This window comes from Prenolepis imparis, unplaced genomic scaffold (assembly GCF_030444845.1).
Source record: "Prenolepis imparis isolate NDT839.2.m4 unplaced genomic scaffold, iyPreImpa1.0 SCAF_14, whole genome shotgun sequence".
NCBI lineage: Eukaryota > Metazoa > Arthropoda > Insecta > Hymenoptera > Formicidae > Prenolepis > Prenolepis imparis.
The window spans coordinates 9,239,421-9,266,727 of NW_028141172.1; the positions used below are offsets into that span (position 1 = coordinate 9,239,421).

At 25.4% G+C, this 27,307-nt stretch overlaps 1 protein-coding gene across 1 annotated transcript; it reads right to left on the bottom strand.

Moving 5' to 3' along the window:
* Nucleotides 1-5,765: 5,765 nt before the first annotated feature.
* On the bottom strand, nt 5,766-26,595 carry LOC145945097 (uncharacterized). The gene is given in 19 exon segments (XM_083053929.1): nt 5,766-6,201; nt 6,527-6,997; nt 7,817-8,010; nt 8,166-8,267; nt 8,434-9,905; nt 10,140-10,796; nt 10,918-10,999; nt 11,567-11,666; nt 13,245-13,391; nt 18,556-18,885; nt 19,168-19,638; nt 20,446-20,639; nt 21,339-21,440; nt 21,608-22,458; nt 22,460-23,023; nt 23,259-23,915; nt 24,036-24,117; nt 24,488-24,638; nt 26,187-26,595. Coding segments are annotated over 19 exon segments (7,059 nt in total). The 5' UTR covers nt 26,286-26,595; the 3' UTR covers nt 5,766-5,868.
* Nucleotides 26,596-27,307: the final 712 nt, after the last annotated feature.

Here is a 27,307-nt window from a genome sequence, read left to right on the forward strand (position 1 = left end):
GACACAAATGTAACCATCCTTGACACATCAAAATGACGCGAACTCTTTGAATTAATTTAGTTAAATAAAAATTAATTTACAAATGTCTTATTATATTACTATATAATTATAAATATTTAATAAAGTAAATAAGATTTCTAACTTTTTGCAAATTAATGAAAAATCACATAAAACTCAATTCAAGTGTTATATATATATATATGTATGTATGTATGTATGTATCAAAATAGTTTAAAATTAACAGAAAATTTATTAATATTAATAATTATTAATCTTAAAAATAGCAATAGAAACACAAACATAATACAGTCAAATTTTAATATTTCTTCTTAATTAAGTTTAACTTTGTACTATATTATACATTCATTTAAAAACAAAATAAAATTTTCAAGCTTTATTCATCCTTTCTCATTGCATTATATTTTTTAGTCTTTTGTACAGTTTTATTTTATTATATAATATGTAATATTATTATATTACACGTTTTAGTTACTTAAATAAACTGCACTATTACTTGTAATAACATTTAATTGTTTTTAAATGAAGCAAAAAAAATCTCTTACCTGCGTGAAAAGGTTGTCCGGAACGATATGATTCTTTGTCAAAATTGCGATAGCTGCTTTCACCAGCATTAAACTTTTCAATAAAACGTATAATCTCATCTTAAACATAATAATATCTTCCTTTGGTGAATGTTGGCGCTCAATTTTTAATCACCAGTATTGATTATTTCTTATTCTATGGATGATTCAGATTTCATCTAATCGACTCGATACTTTATTATGTGCTCGATGAATTTTTTAAAATCTAGTTTGCGAATCGCGTTATTGTCTTCCAATACATTTTAATATATCTTTTTATGATTAATCACAATATTCTAGTAAATATTAACTTTTATAATTATTCGATGGGAACCAATAACAAAAATAAATACGAAGCGACACGTATTCACTTGATTGTATCCAAGATAATAATTTATCTTTGTTGTAATTTCTTTTAATATTTCGTGAATAGATAATCAATAAAAATATAATCACACAATTTATATAAGCAATCCGAAAATTATAGAATTATAAATTTTCTGTCACTTTCACCGCTATTCAAGCATAAAATATTATCCACGTTGATATTTGCTATATTTTTTGTTTCACTAAAATATAAAAAATTATGATTACTTCTTTTATGCATATTGTATACTACGCATGTTATTAGGATCCACTATATGTGCATATTGTTGTGTGACGTTTATATGACAGTATTTGAATCAAATGATGCGGAACGTTGTCTTTTTTCGTGGCAATCACAATCGTAACTGACTTCGCAGATTAGACTGATCGTGCTTTATTTGCTGCGCTCTGTATGATTCATTTCGCTCTGCCTGATCGATGATACTCACAATCAATGTTATTTCCAACAGTTACATTTTCTAACACACAGAGAATTTTCTTTTAAAATTTATCTACTTTAGAATTTACCCCAGAAAAACATTTAGTAATCGTGAGACAATATGGTATAAAAAAATTTTAAAAATATGTTTGATTAATTTTACTATACTTTTAGTAAAATTAATCTAATATATTTTATATTTTATTGTAATAAATATTGTTATTTTTTATTGTGATAAATAAACGTCAACTGATTTACGCAATTTAATTTTTTTAATAAAGAAATCTTCTACTTAAATATAAAGTTTAGATCCGAACACAGTGAAATGGCTTTCTGGAAGCTGACCGGAACTGCAATATATTTTGGATTCTTTCAGAGAAGTACGTGACAGTCCATTAATATTAATACTTTTAGTTATATATTATACGTGCATGCCATGCCATTATAAGATAAATTGGAATCGTTTTTCATAGTCATTTGAATCTTTCCTAAAGTAACACATAATCATTTTCTAATAAAGCATTTACATGCTTTATTAGAACTAGCCCTTACATAATTAAAAAGTGCTCGTGATTTTAATATGTATACTGAATTAATACGACAATAATTAAAACTTGAATATCCAAAAAATTAAATCTTTATATATATTCGGTAAATTCTTTGAAGTTAATCTACGAATCGCAAGTTATTATCTTTCATTTTTAAATATTTCCTTTTGTAACAGATCACAATACAATTTTTTACTACTTTTTAAATGTACCGTTTTTTTTGGCCGAGTGTATCTTTTGACAGAAATCAGCTGATTCAAGCATTAATTTGCTAATTAAATTGAAATTAATAATTTACAGAAATCAATTGATAACTATCAAAGAAATATTAATCGAGTTTAAAATATTATAACATGTTATTTACAACATTTTTATTTTAGTTTTTTATAACAGATTATTATTTTAAAATTTAATTAGCTAATTAACGCTTTAATCAGCTGATTTGAACGCTTCCAACAACTTATTTGAATATTATACTGTATGTCAAAATAATCTGGAATTCACAGAAATTTCAAATCAGACAAGTCGCAATACGGAATTTATAAGACAAAATTAATAATTAGATCACATAAAGACAAAATATAAGTAGAAAAAAAAAATAAACAGCGAGTGTTACTTTCATAGTTTGATAGCAATCGAGCAATATTGCATGAATGATTTTCTACAAATTCAACGATCTCTATTTTAAAATTGAAACATTATATTTTTAAAATATTAATTTTTTTAAATCTTTGTTTGTATAATTAAGTATCTAAAAAATCCGTTTTTATATTGACAAGAAAATATCGTTGATTACCAACTACTTTTATGTGAGATAATTTTTGTCTGAAATTATAATTAATTATTTAGCAATACGAAGTTTTGTATCAAAATGAATTATCTTAGGAGCAGAGGCATATTCAGGATTTTGTTTCGGGAAACTGGAACTTTGTAGACGAGCGATTACATAAAAATAAAAATTCATATTTAACAATGAATTTCAACTTATTGGATAATGTATGAAATAAGTACATTATTTTACATTTTTTCTATCTTTTTACTGAATTTTTATTCTACTGTAATGTGAGAAGAATTAAAAATTTTGTTCTAATGATACGGAATCAATAATGCAAAATTCAACTTTTTACAAGTAAAGTAAAATCCATGAGGCTTTCATATGAGAAACACAATTTAATTACCTTTTTACGCAGTACAAAAGTTTTATAGTAAAAACACATCTATTTAAACATCGTATTCATTTTTTGAAACACAATATTTTTTTAAATAAGATTTTTTTTTTTCTTCAACATAAAACATTTTTTTCACAATTCTATTAATGTACATAAATAGAGATGTTTATACAATGAATTTTTAGAAATTGTGCACTTGTACATAATTATTTAATTTCTTTAAAAAAAATAATTGCTTTTCTTTTAATTTAATCAGTATCATTTAGTTCTTAAAGCCCTAAATAATTTTAATTTTGAAATTTAATGTGTGTTTGTAGTTAAATTAGTAACTCACACAATTTGATTTATTTTTTTATTTTATATTATCTTGATTTTTTCCTATATTCTATAATTATCTTATTAAAACGCGCATAGTAAATAAAATACCTAATTATAAATAAAAAATAATTTCAAGGTGTGAATTTTATTTTTCTTTATCTTCTTGTATTTTACCTTCCTCTTTAGAAAAAATAAAAGAAAATCACTAATGGTAATTAATATACATATACATATTTTATTCATTTATACATTCTGATTTTACTTTATTTATCTTTCTCCATGATTAAAAAATTGTAATGTGAAAGAGGAGTTAATATTATTGCACAATGTCATACATATATTTAAGAAGTTGTAGAACAATTTTTTTGAAATAAACATATATGTAAAATTATATATTTTGGCATGTTGAAATTATAATTACATTAAAGTTCGTTATTAAAATTTTCGTTATTTTACAAGAAAAATAAACACCATTAATATATAATATTATAAAGATATTAATAATAAAATACTAATTATTGTAAACATTAATATAAAATAGTATTGCTAATATTAATATTAACTATTACTTTGAATATACTAAGTAAATATTAATAATAAATCAAATATTAATGTTTATATCCTATATGTATATTAAATTTTCTATCTTATATTTATATTATTTAATTTCATATCTTATATTTATATTATATTATTTAACATATCTTTATATTAATATTTAATAGAGTATTATAAGTATAATTAATATACATAATATCATATACACATACATATACATATATGTGTATAATAAGCATTACGTAAATATTATTAATGTTTATATAAACAATAAAACTGAATAATATATAAAAACTAATTTAACATTAAATACATTTTAACACATTCACAATATAATACAATATAACTAGAAATAATCAAGAAATTAATTGATGTCAAGTGCTCAAGTAAGAAACAGGTAATTTATAAATAAATAATAAATATATAAAACATTAAAATATGTAAAAAATTATTTTAAATATTTATGATATAATATTGGACATTTAATAAAAATGAGTGTTTTACTGTATTTATATTATATACATATTGAGCTTCTCGATTTTCTGATTCGAACAAACGGTGAAAAAATTGCATCTGATCGTCCATTACATGAGAACGTGTTATTAACTTGTAGTGAATACTATATTTTAAATATGGGGGTCTTATATTTTTTCCCGCAAATTCACGTATCTAAAATTAATATTATTTTAATTTTGATTGTTTTATCAATCAAAATTTAGTAATTAATTATCACGAAAAACGAGTTTATTAAATAATTAGCATAAATTATATTGATATACAACATATCTCCGAAAAAAACAGAAAAATACTTACATCATTTACAATATATGATATGAAATACATTGTGATAAAAAATAAGTAATTATAACGAAAATTTCATAATAAAAAAGGTATAAAATTTACCTCGCCAAATAATTGTTTACCAGTATACGCATTATTAATAAGCATATTTAATACCACTTCTATACTGATTTGACTAAAAAAAATTATATATATAGATATATATTTAATTCATATACATATACATATATATGTCATATATGTATGTACATATTTTCATCAGACATAAATCGAAAGATATATCATTCTCAAAAGTTCATAGCATTGTGCTCTCCAGAACATTTGTTTACATTAAAATATATTTATAAGATGTTTTTAAATACCGGAAAAATAAAATTTTTATGATTATAAAGAAAATGATAATAAAAACATTTAATGTTGAAATATAAACATTGTTAAAAGTGTCAGTGATAATAAACGCATTCATGGAAAAAGAAGTTGAATAAAGATAGAGCCACTTTTACTTAAAGAAATTAACTGAGTAATCTGAAACTAATACGTAAACCAAATTATTAGAATATAAATTATAATTATTAGACGAATTATTAGACTAAGCTAATCCAACAAAAGAGTCAGGCTTTCCATGACTTATTTGCTAAGAGAAACAGATATATGTAAATTTTTATTAACCTTTATTAACCCATTCTCGCGTCCTTCTTTATTTCCTGTTTGACATACAAAATATTTTTGATATGCATGAAGAATTTTGATCAGATATATAAAAACAAATTTTTAAAAAATGTGATTTGTATAGAATTTAGTACATTACACATTTTATAGTAATTTCACCTATCTCTAAATGCCATTTATAACTAAAATCAAAAGTAGTTATCTATTTGAACACTGGTATAACTACTTGTTTTTTTTTTATTTTTCAGTGTTAGTAAACAAAATATATGTTAAATTTTAAAATTTTTTTTATGCAAATATGTATACAGACGTATAATACAGACATATTTTCAAATATCTCAAATAGATGTGCAAAAATTTGTTTCGCTTTAATATACACATGTTCAAATAATTAATTAATTGTGCCAACTAGATAATATTTATATTGGATGCAATTCTGCGTCACTTCTTAGATCTATAATATTGTTCAGACAAAGTTTAAAATTTGGTCTGGCATTTGCTACACCCCAGCAACGCTGCATCAACTGATATAATGAGGATGGACAATCGAGAGGCATCTGCAACTTGCCTCCCTCGCGTACGTAACTTATCACTTCGAGATTAGATTTTGTTGTAGAGTAAGGTTGCTCACCCAATGATGTAATCTCCCACATTAGTATTCCGAATGACCAAACATCGCTCTGAGAAGTAAATATTCCGTTCGCTAGGGATTCCGGTGCCATCCAGCGAACAGGAAGCAGACCTTCACCTTCCTAAAATAAAATTTTAACAAAGATAAATATCTTATTCTAATTATCCATTTTTGCAATAAGTATTTTTAAGCAAGAAACTAATATTTTGCATTATACATTTTGTTTACTAATATTTTGCATTATACATTATATACATATATATTGGAGAAATATATACAAAAATATATGCATAGTCTTCATTTTTCTTAAATTCTATATATATATATATATATATATATATATATATATATATATTTTATTAAAGATATATATAATATTATAAAAAGCTATTACAATAGAAAAACACTTTCAAAAAGTTTCATCTTTTTTTATTAATTATATCTACCTTGCGGTAATAGTCATTTCTGTAAATATCTCTAGCAAGTCCGAAATCACCGATTTTGACAATACGATTCTCACGATCTCTCGCAGACACTAAACAATTTCGGCACGCGAGATCTCTATGCACAAAGCGCAGCTCTTCTAAATAGCAACAGCCTCGCGCAACATCTTCGCACATAGCGAGCAAGTCTTGTAGACGCAAAGCGTGTAAATCAGAAGGTTGTAATATTCGACACTCTCTCAAATATTTTAGCAGATCAGTTTCCATTAATTCCAACACGAGTAATGGAGAATCCTCGTCTAAGCAGACAGCTAGTAATCTTAACACATGTACGTGTCTAAAGTGACTCATAAGCTTAGCTTCTTGCAAGAATTTCTTTTTTTCTTCGACAGAAGCACACTTTTCTAACATTTTTATGGCAACGGATGTCTCTGATCCCGGTTCTTCTAAATCCTTGACATTCCCTTGGTACACCTGCGAAATATTGAAAATTAATGTAACTTTTATTAAATAAGAAAAGATAATTTAATTTTATATAACATTATACATATATATTTTAATTTATTTTCAATAATTCAACGATAAAAAATAAAGTGCATATGTATGTCTCATGAAAATTAGTGTATTACTATTTCTTTTAAAAAGTTTATTTATATATCCGAAAAAATTGTATTCTCATCTTAAGTATATGCCACTTATCTTTATAATATCTTCCAATAAAATAAGCGCTAAAAAGATCCTCTTAATTTAGGAGAGAAAATCTCTAAAGAGATATTCTTTACATGCAAGAATATATACTTGATGAGATGTCTTTTTATCCGTGTATTATTAAAATTATTAATCGATATAACAAAAAACAGTCTTACAAATGGACATTTGTTACTTATTACATGTATATTTAAATGTTACACATATAATTGAATATATGTTTTATGTGTTTGACATAGTTAAATACACATTTTTGCTTATTATGTTATTATTTTTAATATTAATTGTAAACTTATAAATTTATTATAAATTCAAATAATTTTATTTTATTAATTTTTATTGTAAATTTATTATTAATTTATTATATTTATTTAGTGCGGCGCTAAAGTTGCAAAAAAAATAAGAATATATTCTCAATTTAAAAGATGGAAATAATCTTATTCATTAAGAATATCTATTAAGAGGACTTATTAATGCATTTCAAGAAAACAGTTTTTTCGGTGTAACATTTACTAAGAAATGTGTATTTCTTATTTCTACATCTAAACATTAATGACTTAAAATATGACGTTACGAAAAATTTACCATTCCGAATGCACCGCTGCCAAGGAGTTTCGTTAGTGTGATTTGCTCACGTTTGATTTTAGTCAGCATAAATTTATGTGGATTATATTGCAACGCAGGACTGTATAGCGCATTATGCTGAACGTTTCCGATAAGTACCTCATGTAGAATCCTAGTCAAAACTTGCTCGTTATCTTTTTTGCGTTGTCGGCATACTGTTATAAAGTTATAATATATTTAAATAATATTATGCATTGCAAATTTTAAATTTTGCTCTTTTAACAAACAAGTTAATGTTTTTTTGAAAAATCTCTCCACTTATTACATTAATCATAATTTGTATTAAAAAAATGTGTATAAATATACTTACAACAATAAATAAAGTAGCAGATGCAGATTACAATAACGGTACCAGCAAGGCTTAACATCAATGTTAGATTATATTGGGTAGATCGAATTCTCGAATCATCACCTTTGTTACATAAAAATATAGTTTTAATTTTCTTGTTTTATTTGAATATTTCTACTTATAATTTTATCATTAAAAATATTTCATATTTAAAATTCTGTAATTCATTTATATGTATGATAATAAACAGATCATATTAAAATATCTACATATTATCATATTTGCTTACCAAGTGTTTGAAAAATAAAACTTTCATCAGATGGCCATGTAAAGTTCTCGTATTCAGGATATGTCAGTATCAAACGGAACTTGTATAAAGTTGCCGGTAGCAAGTTTTCTATATAATACATTACTATCTCATTATTTTTCTCAAAATTATCTGCGATTTGCCACTTTTGCATCACATCATTTTTGTATTCCAGTACGTAATGGATCGTCAGATTAACGCTAGGAATCCACGAAATATTCATATTGTTTTTGTTAACTCCGCTCAAAGTTATATTGTTCGGTTCCGAGTACGTGTACACGGTTTTGGTCAAACTGTCATTATAGAGATTGGTGAAGTTGGCTGGATACACACGTACATATACTAAGTATTTCTGTTCTGGCAGCAACGATTGGATTATAGTAAAAAATTTGTTGTCTACTTTATTATTAATCAATGGCTTTTCTATCGGTTGCGTACTGTTCACCGAGTTAATTGTTTCCCAATATACTCTATAAGTTACTGTCGCACAATTCAGTTTCGTGGGTAGCATCCAATAAACTGCCGCTATAATCGGCGTCAGAACCTGAACGTTCACATTTTCTGGTGCATTGAGTTTGCTTTCGTTAGTTCTTAGTATGACTTCCGATCGGAATTGCAGGTCCATCGATAATTGATCAGAGTAAAAATTGCTCACAGCTAGCTTCAGCTTGTATTTTGTAAACGGTGTTAAATTCTGAATTTCATAATGCCGCTCGTATGTCTGCATATAGAATTCATCGAACTTTTTATTAAGGTTATTATTCAAACAGCTTACGTAGATGATATATTTAGGAGTTGGTATGTTGTTTTTGCATTTGTGCTTGCGAGTCGATTCTGTCGTATTAAATTTCAAAACAATACTTTTCGCTGTTATTTTTATTATTGTAATATTATAAATTTTTTCATCAGGTATGAGGCATTCCTTCCGAGGATATGGTTGTAAAGAGGATGATTTACCAAACGATATTAGGGGATTAAAGTAATCCGTGCTTTTTATTATTTGCACGTGTTTAGATGCGTTTTTTTCACTGTCGACAAGTGCATACCTCTTTTTTAAAATATAAATATGAGAACTGAGTTTATTTTCATTAAGTTTAATTATATAAATGTTTGTTTCATCAATTATAAAATATTCCAGAAACTTCGTGCCAATTGCAGCGATTGAAATTGAATTACATTTATTTATTTTAATGTTCGCCACAAATAATTCGTGTTTATATAGCCAGTATATTAGCGGCTCCTCTGTATTTGTGATGTCAAGCTTCATTTGATAATACAATTCTATCAATGATAGATTGTATGGACAAAAGGTCATATCGGTTTTTAAAAAAGATTGCACATTTCTTCCGTCAAGATCCGATTTCATTATTACAGGCTGTGATGTTCTGTATATAAAATGCCTATGATAAAATGTATATGAATTTATATATAAAAGGTCGATCCAGTATAAAAATCTGGAAAATATATATATTATTATATATGTGTATTATAAAACATAATTTTAAACGTGAAGTTAAAAAAATAATAAGCTTAAGTTATTACAATTTTATGATAATTAATGATTTTATGATTCTTTATATCTTTATTACAAAATCATAGTATATTACTGCAAAATTAGAAAAGACTATAAATCCTTAACTGAAAGACACAAAAGTGTTAATTTGTTTAGTGAATAAAAGTTAACGTACCCCACAGACGGTTGTACAGTAAAATAAAAATATTTTTCTCTGCTCAAAATTTTATCATATTTGATTTTGCCATTTTGCCACATTGTTAAGTCCAGCTTTATAATGGATTTCGCTGAGTCGCCATCTTCTATCCAATATAGATTTCTTCCTATCCAATCGATGCAGAGATTGTGTGAATTTTCTTTTAAACTAGTAATTTTTGTAATATTATTTGTATTCATATCCCCTATCATTAAATCTCGTGTATAATGGTCATTATAAGTCGACTGGATCCAATAAATTTTATGTTCTGCTACAGAATAAGCCACTTCTACTACATTAACATTGCTATTAAAGGTAAAGAGATTTTTGTAGGTTCTTGAATCCAGATCCCATATTGCAATGGTATTATTCACTGTAATCAATAATTGAGGTATCGGATTTTCGTGCGTCGTTGATACGTTCGTTAAATTCGTATAAGGACCAGCACCAGCTTTAGTATGCGCTCGTACTCGATAAGAGTACGTTGTATTAGGTTTTAGATTATGTTCTGTGCATTCCATTGTAGTTAAAATAGTTTTGTCGTCAAAGATTTGAATCTTTTTTCGGTTCTCGATGAACCAACATTGCACTGAATATCCTTGTATCACTTTGTTTTGATGTTTAAGTTGATTCCACCTGTAAGATAAAATTTAGCCTTTTCATATTTAATAAATTTTTAACAGAATCATTATTTTTATATGCCTATGTTAAATTTTAGAGAAAAAAAGGATATAGACTAAAAACTTTGATTCTTCACCTGAATGTCACAGAAATGTTGATTTTTCCATTTAGAAATCCATTGAACTCTACGAATGCTCTTGGCTCGCTCGGAATTTTTCCTAGAGATTTTGAGGTGGTACATATTAATATGTTTAAGTTGATTATTTTGATAAATAAAAAAAATAATAATAATTTAACGTGCAATGAAAATAAAGAAAAAAGAAAAACAATAAACATATATATCAAAATTAACATAGCAAGTTTTTAAAATAATTAAATAACATAAAACCCTTGTGTATTTGTGTGTGTGTATGAGTTTCAAGACTTGTGTTAGAAAAGTAATTGCTAAGTTATAATTAAAAAAACTTCCAATAAAGTGCCAAACACTTTTTTAAATTTCCTATTATTCACAAATCAGAGGTACATTATTTGCGACTGATTTAAAACAAACAAGAATAATAATGAAATTGATGGTGTTATCTATATTTTGCTTTATTATACATACAGTGTATACATTTTTTCTCTCTTTTCGACAGAATGAATTTTATATTATCCTTGTTATTAGAAAATGGTTTAATATTTTTTTAAATTTAATTTTCACTATCTCTTGAATTTACATTATACTTACAACTTGTAAATTTTTTGTAAATTTTTTATTAACGTTTTATATATTCATTGCATCTTACCAATAGATTCTGGGTTCATGGACATATTTGCAAATGTAACTTCATCTACTTCATTGACTTCACTTCTTATAGTCACGCTTTCAGAATAATTCTGATCCGGCTGGAGATTTTGTAAAATGAGATGATTGTTGTTTTAGAGCACTGGAATATCCTGAATAAAATATAACATAAAAAAAAAATAAGTTAGACAGCTAGGCCAGAAATTCTACGGTATCATTAATGATAAATAAAATAGTATATCTAAAAATATATATAAATAAGATTACCATAAAAAATAACATCGTATGTCAAAATAAATAAAATAAGCATAAAATTTCTTGTTTTGTAATAATTTTAGCTTGATATTTTATAATTCCATTCCTAATTTATAATGTGTTAAATATTATGTAATTTTATTTCTATAATATTTATTCTTATTATTTTTCATTATATTTTCTTGCGAAATATCAAACATGATTCTTATATTAAAAAGAAACTAACGCAGAATAGGCAGAATAAGGATTATTTAATAAGAATTCGTAATTGTTTCTTTTTTAATAAATGTTATATTAAAATGTTACTCTCTTCGATTCTTGAAGCGATTTTGCTGATAGTTATAGTTCATGATTTAGTTTTTTTGCGATTGTTAGTTAACTTTTTAAAATAAGCGAATTTACTTTGTAATAATCCGTATGTTTTAATTAAAATTTCAATAATAATGTTTGTATTTCAAGAATCCAAATGTTTAAAGTATTCTCTTTTATATGTGTTTTTGTGTGATTATAGAAATTATATAAATTTTTGTACTTAAAATCTTGTCGAAATTCTTTTTGATTATGGTTATATCTTTTAACGCAAACAAATTCTAGAAAACAGGATACCATAATCTTTCGATTGACATTACCACGATATATAAGAATATGTGCATATTCTACATATAACTGTTTAAATGGATATCTATATTCATATGGCTATATAAATGGATATACTATCAATATTATATATATACATCTATAAATTTTTATTAGTTAAATTGGAATAGATTGCTGTTACGTATATTGTTAATTTAATTATTGGCACAATAAAGTTAATTGATACAATTTGAATTTTATTATACCAATTTAGTCGACATTCCTTTATATGTATATAGCACAAATGCAACTATCCTTGACACATCAAAATGACGCTGACTCTTTGAATTAATTTAGTTTTAAAAAAATTTATTTACAAGTCTTATAATATTATTAAATAATTATAAATATTTAATAAAGTAAATAAGATCTTTTTGCAAATTGATAAAAAATCACATAAAACTCAATTCAAGTGTCATATATATATGTATGTATGTATGTATGTATCAAAATAATGAAAAATTAACAGAAAATCTCATTAATATTAATAATTATTATTCTTAGAAATAACAATAGAAACACAAACATAATACAGTCAAATTTTAATATTTCATCTTGATTAAGTTTAATTTTGTACTATATTATACAAATATTTATAAACAAAATAAAATTTTCAAGCTTTATACATCCTTTCTCATTGCATTATACTTTTTAGTTTTATGTATAGTTTTATTTTATTATACAGTATGTAATATTATTATATAACACGTTTTAGTTACTCAAATAAACTGCACTATTGCTTGTAATAACATTTAATTGTTTTTTAATGAAGCGAAAAAATCTCTTACCTGCGTGAAAAGGTTGTCCGGAACGGTATGATTCTTTGTCGAAATCGCGATAGCTGCCTTCATCAGCATTAAACATTTCAATAAAACGCATAATCTTATCTTAAACATAATAACCTCTTCCTTCGGTGAATGTTGGCGCTCAATTTTTAATCACCAGTATTGTTTTTTTTTATTCTATAAATGATTCAGATTTCATCTAATCGACTCGATACTTTATTATGTGCTCGATGAATTCTTTAGAATCTAGTTTGCGAATCGCGTTATTGTCTTCCAATATTACACTTTAATATATCTTTTAAGATCAATCACAATATTCTAGTAAATAGTAATTTTTATAATTTTTCTATGGGAACCAATAACAAAATTGAATACGAAGTAACGCGTATTTATTTGTTTGTATCCAAGATAATAATTTATCTTTGTTGTAATTTCTTTTAATATTTCGTAAATAGATAATTAATAAAAATATAATCGAACAATCAATAAGCAATCCGAAAATCATAGAATTATAAATTTTCTGTCACTTTCACCGCTATTCAAGCATAAATTATTATCCACAGTGAGATATTTGTCATTTTTTGTTTCACTAAAATAAAAAAAATTATGATTACTTCTTTTATGCATATTGTATACTACGCATGTTTTTAGGATCCACTATATGTGCATATTGTTGTGTGACGTTTATATAACAGTATTTGAATCAATAAATGATGCGAAACGTTGTCTTTTCTCGTGGCAATCACAATCGTAACTGACTTCGCAGTTAGACTGATCGTGCTTTACTTGCTGCGCTCTGTATGATTCATTTCGCTCTGCCTGATCGATGATACTCACAATCAATGTTATTTCCAACAGTTACTTTTTCTAACACAGAGAGAATTTTGTTTTAGAATTTATCTACTTTAGAATTTACCCCAGAAAAACATTTAGTAATCGTGAGACAATATGGTATAAAAAAATTTTAAAAATATGTTTGATTAATTTTACTATACTTTTAGTAAAATTAATCAAACATATTTTATATTTCATTGTAATCAATATTGTTATTTTTTATTGTGATAAATAAACGTCTACTGATTTACGCAATTTAATTTTTTTAATAAAGAAATCTTCTACTTAAATATAAAGTTTAGATCCGAACAGTGAAATGGCTTTCTGGAAGCTGACCGGAACTGCAATATATTTTGGATTCTTTCAGAGAAGTACGTGACAGTCCATTAATATTAATACTTTTAGTTATATATTATACGTGCATGCCATGCCATTATAAGATAAATTGGAATCGTTTTTCATAGTCATTTGAATCTTTCCTAAAGTAACACATAATCATTTTCTAATAAAGCATTGACTAGCCCTTACATAATTAAAAAGTGCTCGTGATTTTAATATGTATACTGAATTAATACGACAATAATTAAAACTTGAATATCCAAAAAATTAAATCTTTATATATATTCGGTAAATTCTTTGAAGTTAATCTACGAATCGCAAGTTATTATCTTTCATTTTTAAATATTTCCTTTTGTAACAGATCACAATACAATTTTTTACTACTTTTTAAATGTACCGTTTTTTTTGGCCGTGTATCTTTTGACAGAAATCAGCTGATTCAAGCATTAATTTGCTAATTAAATTGAAATTAATAATTTACAGAAATCAATTGATAACTGTCAAAGAAATATTAATCGAGTTTAAAATATTATAACATATTATTTACAACATTTTTATTTTAGTTTTTTATAACAGATTATTATTTTAAAATTTAATTAGCTAATTAACGCTTTAATCAGCTGATTTGAACGCTTCCAACAACTTATTTGAATATTATACCGTATGTCAAAATAATCTGGAATTCACAGAAATTTCAAATCAGACAAGTCGCAATACGGAATTTATAAGACAAAATTAATAATTAGATCACATAAAGACAAAATATAAGTAGAAAAAAAAAATAAACAGCGAGTGTTACTTTCATAGTTTGATAGCAATCGAGCAATATTGCATGAATGATTTTCTACAAATTCAACGATCTCTATTTTAAAATTGAAACATTATATTTTTAAAATATTAATTTTTGTAAATCTTTGTTTGTATAATTAAGTATCTAAAAAATCCGTTTTTATATTGACAAGAAAATATCGATGATTATCACTTTAATTAAAAACGACTTTTTTGTGAGATAATTTTTGTCTGAAATTATAATTAATTATTTAGCAATACGAAGTTTTGCATCAAAATAAATTATCTTAGGAGCAGAGGCATATTCAGGATTTTGTTTCGGGAAACTGGAACTTTGTAGACGAGCGATTACATAAAAATAAAAATTCATATTTAACAATGAATTTCAACTTATTGGATAATGTATGAAATAAGTACATTATTTTACATTTTTTCTATCTTTTTACTGAATTTTTATTCTACTGTAATGTGAGAAGAATTAAAAATTTTGTTCTAATGATACGGAATCAATAATGCAAAATTCAACTTTTTACAAGTAAAGTAAAATCCATGAGGCTTTCATATGAGAAACACAATTTAATTACCTTTTTACGCAGTACAAAAGTTTTATAGTAAAAACACATCTATTTAAACATCGTATTCATTTTTTGAAACACAATATTTTTTTAAATAAGATTTTTTTTTTTCTTCAACATAAAACATTTTTTTCACAATTCTATTAATGTACATAAATAGAGATGTTTATACAATGAATTTTTAGAAATTGTGCACTTGTACATAATTATTTAATTTCTTTAAAAAAAATAATTGCTTTTCTTTTAATTTAATCAGTATCATTTAGTTCTTAAAGCCCTAAATAATTTTAATTTTGAAATTTAATGTGTGTTTGTAGTTAAATTAGTAACTCACACAATTTGATTTACTTTTTTATTTTATATTATCTTGATTTTTTCCTATATTCTATAATTATCTTATTAAAACGCGCATAGTAAATAATATACCTAATTATAAATAAAAAATAATTTCAAGGTGTGAATTTTATTTTTCTTTATCTTCTTGTATTTTACCTTCCTCTTTAGAAAAAATAAAAGAAAATCACTAATGGTAATTAATATACATATACATATTTTATTCATTTATACATTCTGATATTACTTTATTTATCTTTCTCCATGATTAAAAAATTGTAATGGGGAAAAAGGAGTTAATATTATTGCACAATGTCATACATATATTTAAGAAGTTGTAGAAAAATTTTTTAGAAAATACGAAATAAACATATATGTAAAATTATATATTTTGGCATGTTGAAATTATAATTACATTAAAGTTCGTTATTAAAATTTTCGTTATTTTACAAGAAAAATAAACACCTTTAATATATAATATTATAAAGATATTAATAATAAAATACTAATTATTGTAAACATTAATATAAAATAGTATTGCTAATATTGATATTAACTATTACGTTGAATGTACTAAGTAAATATTAATAATAAATCAAATATTAATGTTTATATCCTATATGTATATTAAATTTTCTATCTTATATTTATATTATTTAATTTCATATCTTATATTTATATTATATTATTTAACATATCTTTATATTAATATTTAATAGAGTATTATAAGTATAATTAATATACATAATATCATATACACATACATATACATATATGTGTATAATAAGCATTACGTAAATATTATTAATGTTTATATAAACCATAAAACTGAATAATATATAAAAACTAATTTAACATTAAATACATTTAAACACATTTACAATATAATACAATATAATTAGAAATAATCAAGAAAATAATTGAAATCACGTGCTCACGTAAGAAACAGGTAATTTATAAATAAATAATAAATATATAAAACATTAAAATATGTAAAAAATTATTTTAAATATTTATGATATAATATTGGACGTTTAATAAAAATGAGTGTTTTACTGTATTTATATTATATACGTATTGAGCTTCTCGATTTTCTGATTCGAACAAACGGTGAAAAAATTGCATCTGATCGTCCATTTCATGAGAACGTGTTATTAACTTGTAGTGAATACTATATTTTAAATATGGGGGTCTTATATTTTTTCCCGCAAATTCACGTATCTAAAATTAATATTATTTTAATTTTGATTGTTTTATCAATCAAAATTTAGTAATTAATTATCACGAAAAACGAGTTTATTAAATAATTAGCATAAATTATATTGATATACAACATATCTCCGAAAAAAACAGAAAAATACTTACATCATTTACAATATATGATATGAAATACATTGTGATAAAAAATAAGTAATTATAACGAAAATTTCATAATAAAAAAGGTATAAAATTTACCTCGCCAAATAATTGTTTACCAGTATACGCATTATTAATAAGCATATTTAATACCACTTCTATACTGATTTGACTAAAAAAAATTATATATATAGATATATATTTAATTCATATACATATACATATATATGTCATATATGTATGTACATATTTTCATCAGACATAAATCGAAAGATATATCATTCTCAAAAGTTCATAGCATTGTGCTCTCCAGAACATTTGTTTACATTAAAATATATTTATAAGATGTTTTTAAATACCGGAAAAATAAAATTTTTATGATTATAAAGAAAATGATAATAAAAACATTTAATGTTGAAATATAAACATTGTTAAAAGTGTCAGTGATAATAAACGCATTCATGGAAAAAGAAGTTGAATAAAGATAGAGCCACTTTTACTTAAAGAAATTAACTGAGTAATCTGAAACTAATACGTAAACCAAATTATTAGAATATAAATTATAATTATTAGACGAATTATTAGACTAAGCTAATCCAACAAAAGAGTCAGGCTTTCCATGACTTATTTGCTAAGAGAAACAGATATATGTAAATTTTTATTAACCTTTATTAACCCATTCTCGCGTCCTTCTTTATTTCCTGTTTGACATACAAAATATTTTTGATATGCATGAAGAATTTTGATCAGATATATAAAAACAAATTTTTAAAAAATGTGATTTGTATAGAATTTAGTACATTACACATTTTATAGTAATTTCACCTATCTCTAAATGCCATTTATAACTAAAATCAAAAGTAGTTATCTATTTGAACACTGGTATAACTACTTGTTTTTTTTTTATTTTTCAGTGTTAGTAAACAAAATATATGTTAAATTTTAAAATTTTTTTTATGCAAATATGTATACAGACGTATAATACAGACATATTTTCAAATATCTCAAATAGATGTGCAAAAATTTGTTTCGCTTTAATATACACATGTTCAAATAATTAATTAATTGTGCCAACTAGATGATATTTATATTGGATGCAATTCTGCGTCACTTCTTAGATCTATAATATTGTTCAGACAAAGTTTAAAATTTGGTCTGGCATTTGCTACACCCCAGCAACGCTGCATCAACTGATATAATGAGGATGGACAATCGAGAGGCATCTGCAACTTGCCTCCCTCGCGTACGTAACTTATCACTTCGAGATTAGATTTTGTTGTAGAGTAAGGTTGCTCACCCAATGATGTAATCTCCCACATTAGTATTCCGAATGACCAAACATCGCTCTGAGAAGTAAATATTCCGTTCGCTAGGGATTCCGGTGCCATCCAGCGAACAGGAAGCAGACCTTCACCTTCCTAAAATAAAATTTTAACAAAGATAAATATCTTATTCTAATTATCCATTTTTGCAATAAGTATTTTTAAGCAAGAAACTAATATTTTGCATTATACATTATATACATATATATTGGAGAAATATATACAAAAATATATGCATAGTCTTCATTTTTCTTAAATTCTATATATATATATATATATATATATATTTTATTAAAGATATATATAATATTATAAAAAGCTATTACAATAGAAAAACACTTTCAAAAAGTTTCATCTTTTTTTATTAATTATATCTACCTTGCGGTAATAGTCATTTCTGTAAATATCTCTAGCAAGTCCGAAATCACCGATTTTGACAATACGATTCTTACGATCTCTCGCAGACACTAAACAATTTCGGCACGCGAGATCTCTATGCACAAAGCGCAGCTCTTCTAAATAGCAACAGCCTCGCGCAACATCTTCGCACATAGCGAGCAAGTCTTGTAGACGCAAAGCGTGTAAATCAGAAGGTTGTAATATTCGACATTCTCTCAAATATTTTAGCAGATCAGTTTCCATTAATTCCAACACGAGTAATGGAGAATCCTCGTCTAAGCAGACAGCTAGTAATCTTAACACATATTCGTGTCTAAAGTGACTCATAAGCTTAGCTTCTTGCAAGAATTTCTTTTTTTCTTCGACAGAAGCACACTTTTCTAACATTTTTATGGCAACGGATGTCTCTGATCCCGGTTCTTCTAAATCCTTGACATTCCCTTGGTACACCTGCGAAATATTGAAAATTAATGTAACTTTTATTAAATAAGAAAAGATAATTTAATTTTATATAACATTATACATATATATTTTAATTTATTTTCAATAATTCAACGATAAAAAATAAAGTGCATATGTATGTCTCATGAAAATTAGTGTATTACTATTTCTTTTAAAAAGTTGATTTATATATCCGAAAAAATTGTATTCTTATCTTAAGTATATGTCACTTATCTTTATAATATCTTCCAATAAAATAAGCGCTAAAAAGATCATCTTAATTTAGGAGAGAAAATCTCTAAAGAGATATTCTTTACATGCAAGAATATATACTTGATGAGATGTCTTTTTATCCGTGTATTATTAAAATTATTAATCGATATAACAAAAAACAGTCTTACAAATGGACATTTGTTACTTATTACATGTATATTTAAATGTTTCACATATAATTGAATATATGTTTTATGTGTTTGACATAGTTAAATACACATTTTTGCTTATTATGTTATTATTTTTAATATTAATTGTAAACTTATAAATTTATTATAAATTTAAATAATTTTATTTTATTAATTTTTATTTTAAATTTATTATTAATTTATTATATTTATTTATTGCGGCGCTGAAGTTGCAAAAGAAATTGAAAATATATTCTCAATTTAAAAAATGGAAATATTCTTATCTATTAAGAAGACTTATTAATGCATTTCAAGAAAACAATTTTTTCGGTGTAAGATTGACTAAGAAATGTGTATTTCTCATTTCTACATCTAAACATTAATGACTTAAAATATGACGTTACGAAAAATTTACCAATCCGAATGCGCCGCTGCCAAGGAGTTTCGTTAGTGTGATTTGCTCACGTCTGATTTTAGTCAGCATAAATTTATTTGGATTATAATGCAACGCAGGACTGTATAACGCATTATGCTGAACGTTTCCGATAAGTACCTCATGTAGAATCCTAGTCAAAACTTGCTCGTTATCTTCCTTGCGTTGTCGGTATACTGTTATATAAAGTTATAATATATTTAAATAATATTATGCATTGCAAATTTTAAATTTTGCTCTTTAAACAAATAAATTAATATGTAAGATGTGATTTGTCAGTCGAATTTTTAAAACAAGGTTAAGAATATTTATTGATCAACACTGGCTAAGACTAATTCTTATATTATAAGACTTTATTTTGGGAACAATCTCAATTCGAGATTTATTTCCCGAATCCCCCCTAACCCCCTTAAAGAATTATAGGCGAGAAAAATATAGATCCGAAAGTCGATGAATCGGGAACCCGAGACCTTTCGCTTGCCGGGCGACTGCTCTCACCAACTGATTGTTGATTGGAATTGTTTATCAAGGCAGAGAAAAGTATAGAATCGAAGGGTCTGAATAGCTCAGTTGGTGAGAGCAGTCGCCCGGCAAGCGAAAGGTCTCGGGTTCGTTTCCCGATTCAGCGACTTTCGGATCTATATTTTTCTCGCCTATAATTCTGAAAGGGATTTAGGGGGGATTCGGGAAATAAATCTCGAATTGAGATTATTCTCAAAATAAAGTCTTATAATATAAGAATTAGTCTTAGCCAGTGTTGGTCAATAAATATTCTTAACCTTGTTTTAAATAAGTTAATGTTTTTTGAAAAATCTCTCCACTTATTACATTAATCATAATTTGTAATTTAAAAAATGTGTATCAAATATACTTACAACAATAAATAAAGTAGGAGATGCAGATTACAATAACGATAGCAGCAAGGCTTAACATCAATGTTAGATTATATTGCGTAGCTCGAATTATCGAATCGTCACCTTTGTTACATAAAAATATAGTATTAATTTTTTTGTTTTATTTGAATATTTCTACTTATAATTTTATCATTAAAAATATTTTATTCTTAAAATTATGTAATTCATTTATATGTATATAAAATAAACAGATCATATTAAAATATCTACATATTATCATATTTGCTTACCAAGTGTTTCAAAAATAAATCTTTCATCAGATGGCCATGTAAAGTTCTCGTATTCAGGATATGTCAGTATTAAACGAAACTTGTATAAAGTTGCCGGTAGCAAGCTTTTTATATAATACGTTACTGTCTTATTATTCGTCTCAAAATTATCTGCGATTTGCCACTTTTGCATCACATCATTTTTGTATTCCAGTACGTAATGGATCGTCAAATTAACGCTAGGCATCCACGAAATATTCATATTGTTTATGTTAACTCCGCTCAAAGTTATATTGTTCGGTTCCGAGTACGTGTACACGGTTTTGGTCAAACTGTCATTATAGAGATTGGTGAAGTTGGCTGGATACACACGTACATATACAAAGTATTTCTGTTCTGGCAGCAACGATTGGATTATAGTAAAAAATTTGTTGTCTACTTTATTATTAATAGATGGCTTTTCTATCGGTTGCGTGCTGTTCACCGAGTTAATTGTTTCCCAATATACTCTATAAGTTACTGTCGCACAATTCAGTTTCGTGGGTAGCATCCAATAAACTGCCGCTATAGTCGGCGTCAGAACCTGAACGTTCACATTTTCTGGTGCATTGAGTTTGCTTTCGTTAGTTCTTAGTATGACTTCCGATCGGAATTGCAGGTCCATCGATAATTGATCAGAGTAAAAATTGCTCAGCTTGTATTTTGTAAACGGTGTTAAATTCTGAATTTCATAATGCCGCTCGTATGTCTGCATATAGAATTCATCGAACTTGTTATTAAGGTTATTATACAAACAGCTTACGTAGATGATATATTTAATAGTAGGTATGTTGTTTTTGCATTTGTGCTTGCGATTTGGTTTTGTAAAGTTCAATACTGTGCGCTGTTATTTTTACTATTGTAATATTATAATTCTTTTCATCAGGCGTAAGGCATTCCGTCCGAGGATATGGTTGTAAGGAGGATGATTTACCAAACGATATTAGAGGATTAAAGTAATCCGTGCTGTTTATTATTTGCACGTGTTTAGATGCGTTTTTTTCACTGTCGACAAGTGCATACTTCTTTTTTAAAATATAAAGATAAAAATCTGATGTATTTGCATAAGGTCCACTTAAATAAATGTTTGTTTTATCATTAATAAAATGTGACACAAAGTTTGCGCCCATTTCAGCAGTTGAAATCGAATTGCATTTATTTGTTTTAATGTTCTCCACAATTAATTCAAGGTTTTTTCTCCAGAATATTAGCGGCTCCTCTGTATTTGTGATGTCAAGCTTAATTTGATAAAAAGTTTTAAAAAATGGTGTTTTGTATGGACTACAGGTCATATCGGTTCTTAAAAAAGATTGCACATTTCTTCCGTCAAGATCCGATTTCATTATTACATACTGTATATATGACTCTGCATCTAACCCTTCTATCCAATATAAAAATCTGGAAAATATATATATTATTATATATGTGTATTATAAAACATAATTTTAAACGTGAAGTTAAAAAAATAATAAGCTTAAGTTCTTACAATTTTATGATAAATAATGATTTAATGATTCTTTATATCTTTATTACAAAATCATATTATATTATTGCAAAATTAGAAAATAATATAAATTCTTAAGTGAAAGACACAAAAGTGTTTATTTTTTCAAGTGAATAAAAGTTAACGTACCCCACAGACGGTTGTAAAGTAAAATAAAAATAATTTTCTCTGCTCAAAATTTTATCATATTTGATTGTGCCATTTTGCCACATTGTTAAGTCCAGCTTTATAATGGATTTCCCTGAGACGTCATATTCCATCCAATATAGATTTCTTCCTATCCAATCGATGCACAGAGTGTGTGTATTTTTTTTTAAACTAGTTATTTTCGTAATATTATTTTTATTCATATCCCCTATCATTAACTCTCGTAGTATATAATCATGCTCATCCAATTGGATCCAATAAATTTTATGTTCTGCTACAGAATAAACCACTTCTATTGCATTAACATTGCTATTAAGGGTAAAGAGATTGACGTATGTTCTTGAATCCAGATCCCATATTGCAATAGTATTATTCACTGCAATCAATAATTGAGGTATCGGATTTTCGTGCGTCGTTGATACGTTCATTAAATCTGTATAAGGACCAGCACCAGCTTTAGTATGCGCTCGTACTCGATAATAGTACGTTGTATTAGGCTTTAGATTATATTCTGTGCACTCCATTGTAGTTAAAATAGTTTTGTCGTCAAAGATTTGAATCTTTTTTAGGTTCTCGATGAACCAACATTGCACTGTATATCCTTGTATCACTTTGTTTTCAAGTGTAGGTTGATTCCACCTGTTAGATAAAATTTAGCCTTTTCATATTTAATAAATTTTTAACAGTATCAATATTTTTATATTTCTATGTTAAATTTTAGAGAAAAAAGGATATAGACTAAAAACTTAGATTCTTCACCTGAATGTCACAGAAATGTTGATTTTTTCATTTAGAAATCCATTGAACTCTACGAATGTTCTTGGCTCGCTCGGAATTTTTCCTAGAGATTTTAAGATGGTACATATTTATATGTATGTTGAAGTTGATTATCTCGGTAAATTAAAAAAAAAAATAATAATTTAACGTGCAACGAAAATAAAGAAAGAAGAAAAAAAATTAATGATATAAAACAAACAAGAAAAATAATGAAATTGATAGTGTTATCTAAATTTTGCTTTATTTTACATACAGAGTCTACATTGTTTCTCTCTTTTCGACAGAATGAATTTTATATTATCCTTGTTCTTAGAAAATGGTTTAATATTTTTTTTTTTATAATTTTTACTCTCTCTTGAATTTACATTTTGCTTACAACTTGTAAATTTTTTGTAAATTTTTTATTAACGTTTTATATATTCATTGCATCTTACCAATAGATTCTGGGTTCATGGACATATTTGCAAATGTAACTTCATCTACTTCATTGACTTCACTTCTTATAGTCACGCTTTCAGAATAATTCTGATCCGGCTGGAGATTTTGTAAAATGAGATAATTGTTGTTTTCGGGCATTGGAATATCCTTAATAAAATATAACATATAAAAAAAATAAGTTAGACAGCTAGGCCAGAAATTCCACGGTATCATTAATGATAAATAAAATAGTATATATAAAAATATATATAAATAAGATTACCATAAAAAATAACATCGTATGTCAAAATAAATAAAATAAGCATAAAATTTGTTGTTTTGTAATAATTTTAGCTTGATATTTTATAATTCCATTTCTCATTTATAATGCGTTAAATATTATGTAATTTTATTTCTAAAATATTTATTCTTATTATTTTTCATTATATTTTCTTGCGAAATATCAAACATGATTCTTGTATTAAAAAGAAACTCACGCAGAATAGGCAGAATAAGGATTATTTAATAAGAATTCATAATTGTTTCTTTTTTAATAAATGTTATATGAAAATGTTACTCTCTTCGATTCTTGAAGCGATTTTGCTGATAGTTAAAGTTCATGATTTAGTTTTTTTGCGATTGTTAGTTAACTTTTTAAAATAAGTGAGTTTATTTTGTAATAATCCGTATGTTTTAATTAAAATTTCGATATAATAACGTTTGTATTTCAAGAATAAAAATGTTTAAAATATTTTCATTTATGTGCATGTGTGTGATTATAGAAATTATATTAATTTTTGTACTTAAAATCTTGTCGAAATTCTTTTTGATTATGGTTTTATCTTTTAACCCAAACAAATTCTGGAAAACCTGATACCAAAAACTTTCGATTGACTTTACCACGATATATAAGAATATATATGGCTATATAAATATGGCTATATAAATGGATATACTATGAATATTATATACATACATCAATAAATTTAAACACGGGTAGCTGGTTATTGCTGTTACGTATATTGTCCATTTAACTATTGGCCCTATAAAGTTAACTGATACAATTTGAATTTTATTATACCAATATAGTCGACATTTCTTTATATGTATATAGGACAAATGCAACTATCCTTGATACATCAAAATGACGCTGTCACTTTGAATTAATTTAGTTAAATAAGAATTAATTTACAAGTCTTATTATATCATTAAATAATTATAATTATTTAATAAAGTAAATTAGTTTTTATTACAAATTGATGAAAAATCACATGAAACTCAATTCAAGTGTCATATATATATATATATATATATATATATATATATATATATATATATATGTTTATGTGTGTGTGTATGTATGAATGTATGTATCAAAATAGTGAAAAATTAACAGAACATCTCATTAATATTAATAATTATTATTCTTAAAAATAGAAATAGAAACACAAACATAATACAGTCAAATTTTAATATTTCGTCATAATTAAGTTTAACTATATTTATACATCCATTTAAAAACAAAATAAAATTTTCAAGCTTTATTTATCCTTTCTCATTGCATTATACTTTTTAGTTTTATGTATAGTTTTATTTTATTATACATTTTGTAGTAATATATTATATTACACATGAGTTTGAGTTACTCAAATAAACTGCACAATTACTTGTAATAACATTTAATTGTTTTTTAATAGGGCAAAAAAAATTTCTTACTTGCGTAAAAAGATTGTCCGGGACGGTATGATTCTTTGTCAAAATCGCAATAGCTGCTTTCACCAGCATTAAACATTTCAATAAAACGCATAATCTCATCTTAAAGATAATAATTACTTCCTTCGGTGAATGTTGGCGCTCAATTTTTAGTCACCAGTATTGATTTTCTTTTTATTCTATGGATGATTCAGATTTGATCTAATCGACTCGATACTTTATTATGAATCGATGAATTCTTTAGAATCTAGTTTCCGAACCGCGTTACTGTCTTCCAATATTACATTTTAATATATCTTTTTATAATCAATCACAATATATATATCTTAGATCATATGAAGGAATTTTTAGTAAATAGTAATTTTTATAATTTTTCGATGGGAACCAATAACAGCACGAAGCAACACGTATTCACTTGATTGTATCGAATATAATAATATATTTTTGTTGTAATTTCTTTTAATATTTCGTAAAAAGGTAATCAATAAAAAGATAATGGAACAATTTATAAGCAATCCAAAAATTATAGAATTTTAGATTTTCTATCACTTTCACCGCTATTCAAGCATAAAAATATTATCCACATTGAGATATTTGTCATTTCTTGTTTCACTAAAAATATAAAAAATTATGATTACTTTTTCTATGCATATTGTATACTGTATACTATGCATGTTTTTAGAATCCACTATTTGTGCATATTGATGTGTGATGTTTATATAACAGTATATTATTTGAATCAAATAACGCGCAACATTGTCTTTTCTCGTGGCAATCGCAATCATAACTGACTCCGCAGACTAGACCGATCTGATCATGCTTTATTTGCTGCCCTCTGTTTATGATTCATTTCTCTCTGCTTGATCGATGATACTCACAATCAGTGTTTCTTCCAACAGTTACTTATTCCAACAGTTTTCACGAATAATTATATTCTATATATATATATATATATATATCCTATATGAGGCTCATTTTTATAGTAGGGTCCGGTTTGAAATAAAAAAAAGATCTTAACATATAAAAATAATTTATTATAATCAAAAACTTCTACAAGCTTACTTTATTGCAATAAATTTTGTGTTCTGTTATCGAACAAGCGAATTCAAACATCGTATTAAAAT